The sequence below is a fragment of the Phoxinus phoxinus genome (genome assembly GCF_949152265.1).
Source record: "Phoxinus phoxinus genome assembly, chromosome: 10".
In the NCBI taxonomy this organism is placed as follows: domain Eukaryota; kingdom Metazoa; phylum Chordata; class Actinopteri; order Cypriniformes; family Leuciscidae; genus Phoxinus; species Phoxinus phoxinus.
In genome coordinates, this window is record NC_136885.1 from 19,738,350 (window position 1) to 19,748,095 (window position 9,746).

At 38.6% G+C, this 9,746-nt stretch overlaps 1 protein-coding gene across 2 annotated transcripts; it reads left to right on the forward strand.

Annotated features, from left to right (window-relative positions):
- On the forward strand, positions 1 to 1,314 carry LOC307005796 (apolipoprotein A-IV-like; the record flags this gene model as incomplete). Of its 2 annotated transcripts, none has more annotated exons than XM_079626256.1 (4): positions 1 to 132; positions 231 to 318; positions 427 to 577; positions 670 to 1,314. In XM_079626256.1, 4 exons carry the CDS (start codon positions 1 to 3, stop codon positions 1,244 to 1,246), a joined length of 948 nt encoding a protein of 315 aa, XP_079482382.1. In that variant the 3' UTR covers positions 1,247 to 1,314. The 2 variants fall into 2 exon arrangements, with proteins under 2 accessions (XP_079482382.1, XP_079482381.1); XM_079626255.1 differs by lacking the exon at positions 1 to 132 and adding an exon at positions 150 to 164 and having other exon boundaries at positions 263 to 318.
- Positions 1,315 to 9,746: the final 8,432 nt, after the last annotated feature.

The following is a 9,746-nucleotide window of genomic DNA, read 5'->3' on the forward strand; positions in this document are numbered from 1 at the left end:
ATGATGTGGAGTAGTGACAGCAAGGCACTACCCACTGGACTTTGGGTTTCCACTATGGCAATCACCTCCCTATGCTATATAAATACAGATTTGAAACAGCAACCTTCACACTTGTTCTTCAGGCATGACAGCGTCAATTAAAACACATTAAAGAAAACACACAGGTAAGAACTTTTACACTTTTTAGTAAATTCAAAATAGAGCACTATTTACATTTATGTAAAAGACAGAGACATTCATTAAAAGTGTTTTTTACTTGTAGACTAAAACGGAAAACCATGAAGTTTCTTGTGGTTCTTGCACTTGCTGTATTTACAGGTGAGAAATTCAGAAAAAAATTACTATATGAAAATATTTTAAGACTTGAAAAATTTACCGAATCTATTAACAATACCATGTGATCAAACTGAAATGCTCCATCAACAGTTTGCCAGGCCAGCCTATTCTCTGCTGATGAGCCCAAGCCACAGCTGGAGCAGCTGACTGATGCATTCTGGAGCTATGTTTCAAAGGCAACACAAACCGCAGATGAAACTGTCAAGATGATCAGGTCTTCCCAACTGGGACAGGATGTCAAGTAAGTCAAGAATATTTACCTGCAGGACACTGTTATTTAGACTATTTCTTGTGCCCTGATATGAAACTCAAATTTCCTTCTCCATTTAACAGTGCTAGACTGACCCAGAGTGCCGATGTGGCCAGTGAATATGCCGTCACCCTCAAGAAACAGATGGATCCTCTGGCTGAAGAGCTGATGACCAGAATCACCAAAGAGACTGAAGTGTTGAGGGAGCGTTTGGGCCAGGACCTGATCACTGTGAGAGACCAGCTGGAGCCCTATTCTGACAAGTTCAAGAGCCAGATCCAGCAGAGAGTGGAGGAGCTCAGGACAGCCATGACTCCATATGCAGAATCCCTGGATTCTGAGACCCTGAAGGCCACTCTGCTCCAGAAGAGTGAGGAGCTGAGAGGAAGCCTGGAGCAGAGCGTGAAGGAGCTGCAGGCTCAGCTGGAGCCCTACACTGCTGAGATCAAGGAGAAGGTTGACCAACGTCTGCAGGAGTTCCAGAAGACCGTGACCCCTCTGGCTGAGGATCTTCAGGCCCAGATTAGAGTGAGAGCCCAGATGGTCCAGCAGAGTCTCACACCCTACGCTGAAGACCTGAAGGAAAAGCTGGACCCCTACGCACAGGACCTGAAGGACCAGCTCACCTCCCTGTACGAGTCCTTTGTCAAGAGAAGTTAGATGCTTCAAAGACTTCTTCCTTTGTTACTAACAAAACAATTTTCCTTCCATGAGAATTGTGACTCCAAAATCCCACATATCTCCCATAACCATGACCTAAATCACACAATTAGGCATCAACAAGATGTCTTACAGTTGATAGGCCAAACACTAATATATAAGATAGGTGATTTTTTTTTACTAAAATCCTGTTGTTTACATCTTAATCATCCATCTATATATAGATGCAGAAATTTTGCTCTCTTTCTGTAAAAACTATTGCATATTTATTTCAGTTTAGCAACTCTTTATTACCTCTGACAGAAAATGTGTTGCTTCAATGCTAAGTGTATCATTTGTCTTATTTATCAACAATAAAACACCTGCCATTTATTAACAATGTTTCTGAATATTATGTCCAGTGACGTAGATTGGCATAGCCGAATTATCATTCAAATTATTAATTTTTTGCATCTAATTAAAGATGAAAAAATTAAATTTCATCAAATTACAATAACAAATGCGTAGGTTGATGACGCAAAATTCCAGCTGTATTATGGAACTTGTCGTCAAGCTGATGGATCTGATAATGTTTATGGATGAGTGAATACATTGATGTTTTTTAACATGACTGTGGGATAAAGTAGGGCGCGATTGCTAATGAGAGACAGATATCAGCGGCACACGAGAGTCCCGCGGATATAAAGGAATAAGGATATTTAATTCTACTGAACAACCCGCAAGTGCTGTATTAATATTCACACAGTTCAGTTTATTTGACGAATTAAACTTGTGAGGTAACACAGCGCTGTTTCACTTGGTCTACAGTCTACACTATCACACTAAACTGCATTTGAGTGTGGTGAAAGTTATAATGTTATTCTATGTTAGTTTGTTGGCTGTATTAAACTAGCAGTAAGCTAGATCAACATTAATAACATACTGATCATATTCGAACATTTCATCATGTTGAACTAAATAACATTGATTCGTTTTCTGTACATTTGCTCACCTGTCTAATAAAGTAACTTACATGCAAGTGCTCTGTCAAGTCGAAGTTAGTTGCGGACGAGGAGCTCTCGGCATCTCGAAAACACCACACTGATATTGATCCTCGTTTTAGTTCTCCTTTTGTCACAAAGTCTGCTTGCCATGGTCCATAATGTTTGAACGAAACAACAACAGCGTGAGCAGCTAGACGTAACGCTGTTGTCCACGTCTGTCGCCATGATTACTATGGCAGTACGAGCGGAAATCAGGGATAACGCGGATATTTCATCATTGGCAGGCGACAAGTGGACAGGGATTCCGGGATGGCCCATTATTGGAATTTCTCTGAAATCAAAAATCTTTGGGAACTTTTGGGATATTGTAAGTACACAACTGCAGGAAATATATCACACTGTGAAAGAGATTTTTGGATATTTTATTACAAAAATCTTACATATTGTACCTTTAAGTAGCCCTTTATGTCCTTGTTATCTACCCATGAGATGTGTGGCATTTACACTATATAATACTCAGACATAATACAATATTTCTAAACGTCTGTAAGAGTGACGAAATATTATTTAAAGCAACTCCATAACATAGATGCAGAAATGATAAAGGTCATCTCAACTGATTACTTGTAACATAATAAAGATTAAATAAGGTTGAGAACTTTCTAAAAATGGACCTTTTCCTGATATGTAGAAGATTGCCATGTCCAATTCAGAAAACAAATATGAGTTTAATAATTCACTGCTTACACTGTTGATTATGCTAGACTATGTGTTGTGGACCTTAGTGGTCATCTTGCACTGAATGAGAGTGCAAAATCATTGCAATAAAATACATTCCCCCGGTTTCACAGACATGGCTTAGGTCTATTTCCAGACTAAAATGCATGTTTGAGCTGTTTAAACTGAAAGCAACCTGTACTGACATATCGGAAATTATGTCTGTGCCTTAGTTGTGTCTCAAGATGCACACCAGTAATGTTTTTTATAAGGCACGTTTATAAAAGCTACTTATGCTTTAAATGAACTGAGGCCTAATCCTGGCTTAGTCTATAAGCACTGTCTGTGAAACCAGACCATTATGTATTATAATACAATATGTATAATAAGTGACTGATTAAAAACAACAGTTAATTTTATCACATCACATATTTTAAGAGGCTCAGCCTCCCTTGCCTCCTTGGACCATGGTGGCATTTTATGAGTGGGATTTCTTGTGATCCTTCAATAATTTTGACTATTCAAAATGCAATATTTAAAATATGATATAATATTTTAAATAAATGTGAACATTTTTCTACAACTCTTTCATTTGAGGTTGACTTTTCACTTTAGGCTTGATTTTTAATAAATGCTGATATACTCTTGGCACATGATATATGTTTTGTTCCTTGCAGGAAGTGATAAGATCATTGTTAATGTAAACAATTGTATTTTAAAAAATCTTCATAAAGGGTAAACTAACCCATATAGCTTCACTAGTAGGCAGTACTGTCTAGTGGTGAGAAATGCATTATTCCACTCATCTCTCAGTCAAATTAGATTATAGGTAGGCCTACTTCTCATCAACTTTGGTGAAAATGAATTATATGACAAAGTGACAAATTACTTTCCTGTAGTTTAACCATATACAGTAACTGTAATATCGCCACCTTGGAAATATAAGGTTCTATCTGCATTCTGAGATTTTGAGCTTTAAAATTTTTGCATTCCATTCGACTGTGTAGAAATAACCTTTTTATTTTCTAAATAAAAAGTTCCAAAATGTACACAACTTAAAAAACAATATCACATAATGTAAAGAAGTGGTCACAGAATAAGAATATGTGAGTAACTCAATTTTTACAAAAATGTCAGATAGTTGTAGGTTCTGTTGTCAGGTTTTTGTAACTTAGCTGGAGCAGACTCGCGTCTAGGTTTAAGCACGCAAATTTGAATGAACAGACATTGGTTGTAGTGTTAATTGTACCATATTAAGTTAGTAACTATGAGACGTCATGTTAGCTACCGTCGAAAATTTAACTTTAGCTTTGCTTAAGTCAAGTCAAGTCACCTTCATATAGGCCTAGCCCTTTTAACAATATAGATTGTTTCAAAGCAGCTTTACAGTGATATTAGGAAATTAAAGTAACAGAGATTGTTTTGGCTTTACAGCAGCTCTAGAATAAAGTTATTGTCCAGCTAAAGTTAGTTTTGATTGATTCACTTCTGTCACAATGATCATTAGGTATTAACTTAGGGGCCGCCAACACCACACCGTTCTAACAGAACCCACCCACCCGCACAAAACAATGCCTGGTGGCTCGAGAAGGCAAACCATGAAAAAGGTTCCTATAGGTACAAGCCTTGAAAAGTGTACAATACTGTGGTAAACCTCGGGATAAACAGAGAGACTAATATTAGCGTAGACGCCATCCTTCGAGTACATCAGGATTTATGGGAAGTGTTCCCGGTTCCGGCTGACCATGCAAAATTTTGGTGCTAAATAAGGATCCAGCAGTCGATTTTGATATTTTAGGTATTATCAACTGGCTGTAATTTTGAGATCGCAATAGACATGATGGACTATAATGCGTTAGGAGCTCGCTCAAGTACTGCGGAGCTAAACCATTTAGCTCTTTGTAAGTAATCAGCAATATTTTAAAATGTATACAATGTTTTATAGGGAGCCAATGCAATGTTGACAGAACCGTGCTAATATGGTCATACTTCCTGGTACTGATAAGAACTCTAGCTGCTGCTTTTTGGACCAGCTGTAGTTTGAATATTAAGCGTGCAGGCAGGGCAACCACCCATAAGAACATTACAATAATCTAGCCTTGATGTCATGAACGCATGAATTAACTGTTCCGCATTTGTCAATGAGAGCATACGACATTTAGATATATAAATCTTAATGCTTTTCTTAGTTACTCTAACAGCGTTCTCTCTTTTCCCACAGCATTTTTCTAGGGTGACCACCGGGAAATAAAGTTATAAGGTAAGCTGTGGCCTTATGTGGGTATTATGACAGTTATTATTAACTAGATAAATTATAGTGTTGTGGATTTGGGCAATGGTGGAATAAATTCATCTCAAATAAGTTATGGCTTCTTCATAATTTTCTCCCCTGCTGTGTGCGTGAAACGGAGCAGGCCTTGTCTGTCTCGTCAACAGAAAAATGAGGTGCGTTACAAAACAACTGATTTTTTTTATTGTGAAAAAGATATAGGAAGCTGTGCTATTCTACAGTAAAAACAGGTCGACATCTGGAGATATTAGGAGCCATTTTGTCTGTGAATTGGTAATAAATCTAGGAGGCAGAGTACAAACAGAAACAGACATAGGGAGATGGACAGGCAACAGGCTCTTACTCCTTCCTCTGCAAACAGTACATGTAAATAATGTAAATTGATGTGTGCAAATGCTTTGCCTGGGTAAATCACACACCTCTACTTTGTTGCAGGATTATTCTTGACTGTGTGATGGGAATGTTTTTCAGTTGCTGTTGTTAAGGTAAATTTACAGTCAAATAATTAACAGTGTAGCTTCCAACCAAACAAACATATGGATTTCACTTAAGTGTAAAGCGCAACTTATGCAAGTAATGCGACGTACTGCTGATATTTACGCTACGCCATGACACACTACGCTTCCCACGTCAAAATTTGATTAAGTTGCAATTTGTAATTGCGGTTACCAATATGTTCTATGCATTTGTTTCATAATTAACGCATTTATAATTAAATCCATCATTTCATGCATTCATCTATTAGAGATACAATGTAAAATGTGTATTTGATGTAATGTTATGTAAATTCATTTATGTCTCTTTAAACGTAAGGCGCGAGAATGCGTCACTTTAGCGGAAATGACGAAGTATTACGTCGCCCCTGATGGACTGATGATGAGCGGACGCCTAAGTAGGCTCTGAAGGTTGAATTTAAGTTTAAATTAAGTGTTGTCTCAAGTCAAAAGGGGACAAGATTTTGTTAAACAAAGGACTCAAGGACCTCTTTTCATGACAAGCAGCCAACGAGTTCTCACGGCGTAAACAAGATGAGCCAAAGAATTAAAACGCCCGTTTCAAGGAACCGACCTGTGTCTGTGTTGTTGTGGAGAGAGCTACACAATTTAAGCGTAAGTTCTGCGTATGACCGAAAGCTAGAATTTTACTTTGTAACAACAATGTGTAAAGTTAATATTTTTCTAACACAAAATCATCACTTCACTTCAGAAGGCCTTTATTAACCCCCCACTGCCATGTGGAGCACTTTTATGATGGATAGATCTACTTTTATGGACTTCTAAACAGAAACAAAAATGCACTGCCATTTTAAAGCTCAGAAGAGCCAGGACATTTTTATAATATAACTCCGATTGTATTCGTCTGAAAGAAGAATGTTATATACACCTAGGATGATTTGAGGGTGAGTAAATCATGGTCTAATTTTAATTTTTGGACGAACAATCCCTTTATCTCCTAGAATTAAAGCTAAATGAGTAAAAATGCCAGCAGACACAGAATGAAGGCTTTGGGTATGTGTCAGATCTTATAAGGGTGTGCAGAACTTTTTTCTTATTTTATTAGGTCAAATGTTAAAACTTGGGGCACTGTCTGGTTTCAGTACCTAGAATGGACCATAAATAATTGTATTTAAAGCTGCAGTCCGGCACTTTTTTGTGTTTAAAAATATCAAAAACTATTCAAACGACTCTTTGTCGCCATCTCTGTTCGAAAAGTTATTCGCGGAATTATTAACTGTGCGTGGGTAGTAAATCGGCATGAAACAGCGTGGATGAACACAATGTATTGAGGAGAACAGCTTTATACAAAACTTAATGTGGTCAAAATTATGTCTCCCGATAAATTGCGCATCTTATGATTACTCAGGCTGTTCACTTTCATAAATCAACATAGATGAAATAAAAAAATAACATATTATTTAAACATAAATATGAAACTAAATACATTTTCTTTAATGGCTACAACAGGCTTAAGGCCCTTTCACACCAGACGCGCAACGAAAAATCGAAACGAAAAAGTGAATAGTTCGCATAATTGTTTGTCTCAAAACCATTCACATCAGCCGCGACGCGAATTTGCGACGTTCAGAACTTTCAAAAACTTTCAAAACTTTCGCGCCGACAGCTGAGAAAACATGGATAGGCCTACGTCATCATCATCATCCAGTGAAGACGAGCTTTAAAAGACAGAACAGGTTTTGGGTGCACCCAATCTTAAAGAACAGAGAGTCTGAAGGGGAGTAGCTATGGTAATCTTGCACAGAACTTTATCATGGCCGGTTCCGCACTTACTTTCGGGTGTCTGTGGGACAATTTGAGGAGCTCCTTCAGACAGTGCTGTTCATCTGAAGCATCTGACGAGACAAACCACAAACTTCAGGGAACCAATCGGTCCGGAGCAGCGTCTGGCAGTCTGCTGAGGTGAGCTGTCCTCTTAAAATCATCAGGGCTACGTTTACATGCAATCAAATAAACAATCCACTGTGATTGGCTGAAGCCTTTTCTGTCGCCGCAAAAGTAAAAAAAAATCGACATCGAAGCGGAAAAAATAAAAGCCTTTTTTTTCGCCGCATACAAACAGCTGATCAAAAAAGAAAACCAGTGCGCGAATTATTCGTGCGTCAAAATCGCGTCCAGTGTGAAAGGGCCTTTACTGAGAAATTTAATATCGGAGTGGAATTTAAGCGAGCGCCGTTGTGCCGGTGAGCATGTGGGGCAGGGGTGTGTTTTTTTGAATAGCCTAACTGTATGTTCACACCGCCGCCGGTGAGAGCGGCAAAATTCGCTCTCGCCGCCCTGCCATCGACGCCGTGAGATTCGGGGACTCTCTGGCGCTCTGACGTAGATTTTAGAATGCGTGATTTTTTTTAAACTTTATTTAAAGTCTGCGTGAACCGGAAGTTGCAAACGACTTTTCTCAAGTGTTGTGACGCATTTCCGAGTGAAATGGAATATTGAACAGAGGGCAGGGTTTTACTTCAGCGCTCCTCCTCTCCATCTCTCGCCCATAGCAGAGTAACGGTTCGAGGGAGTGGTTAAGCGATTAACCAACCCAAGCCGTATGTCATCAGACAAATAACCATTCCAGACCCGGAAGTATACTTTCACACTTTGATTAAAGATAACTTCGGCAAACAATTTTTTTCCGTGTATTAACTTGCACGGATTAATTGTTCACCACAAGACTAGTAATATCCGCTAACAAAGTAAATAGGGTCAATTTTGATTTCATGCCGACTTTAAAGGAGCCACAAAGCAAATAAGAACTGAACATAAATCAGTAGCCTATCCTATTTTGTGCATACTGGCCACACGTAGGGTGTAAGTTAACCTATTAAAATCTTTTAAATGTGAAAGTAACAAAACACCAACAATTTCAGACACCTTTTTCCTTTTGTCGTTCTTTTTATTAATGTCCCTGTATGTAAACAGGGACACGTCGTACAATAACGGGAAACCCGCAACAGAAATAATTAACTTTTGGTTGGTTGGTTGCGGCATTGGTTGCCGCTGGTTGCCGCCGAACCGCGTCATAGCTTATTACCATAAAGTTGACAAATTTCAATTCTTCTCGCCGCTCTCGCCGTCCAAGACGCGCCGCGCCGCCCCTCACCAGAGGTCGCCGCCGGCTCTCATTGAAAATGAATGGCTTCCGGCCAATTTCACGCTCTTGCCGCCGGCGGTGTGAACGTACAGTAATAATCAAATAATTCCCAGCGATCGTCGAATATTATTTTTGCTTGAAATGCCAATCCCTACAAAATACGAATTGTCTTGATCAGACAAGACCAGCACCACAGCATAAGAAAAATATAAAGAAATAAAATAAAAATACATTCAAGTAAATAATGAATAAAGTAATAAAAGAGGCTCAGTAGCTTCTTTAGCATTATATTATATTATTATACAAACATGTAGTCGGCAGTTGTTGTTGCTGTTATGTGATTAAGCAGTGTCTGACTAGTCGACACGTGGGGTGATGACATCATCGTTTCACAAAATATACGAATTGGCTGTACACACGAAAACGCAACCGTGTCGTTCAGATTTATCCACTCTGGGACCTGGTTTCAAAAAATAGCGGTTTTAGTCTCTCAAAACGCCGGATCCGTCTGCACGAAACGCCAATAAAAAACACTAAATGTGTACGTATACAGCTAAATGCATCTCCGTTTGGACAGGGCCTCAGTAGGCTTTAAGATTTTAATTAAATTAATGTTTCCAAATATTGTGTATACTTTTCTTGTTTGTTTTAGGAAGCAGGGAAATCTAGTTAAACTTCCCTTTAATTACATCTGTTTAATGTTAAGTGCTAAGCCCAAACAACTTTTTGGCCCAATTAAAATTTCATCAAAAAATGCATTACTGCATTTAAAGACAAAGTTCCACTGTTATCATTATCTGTTCTGAATCTGAAAGTCTGTGTGGTTGAAGGTACAGTCAGGGCATTATGATGTGGAGTAGTGACAGCAAGGCACTACCCACTGGACTTTGGGTTTCCACTATGACAATCA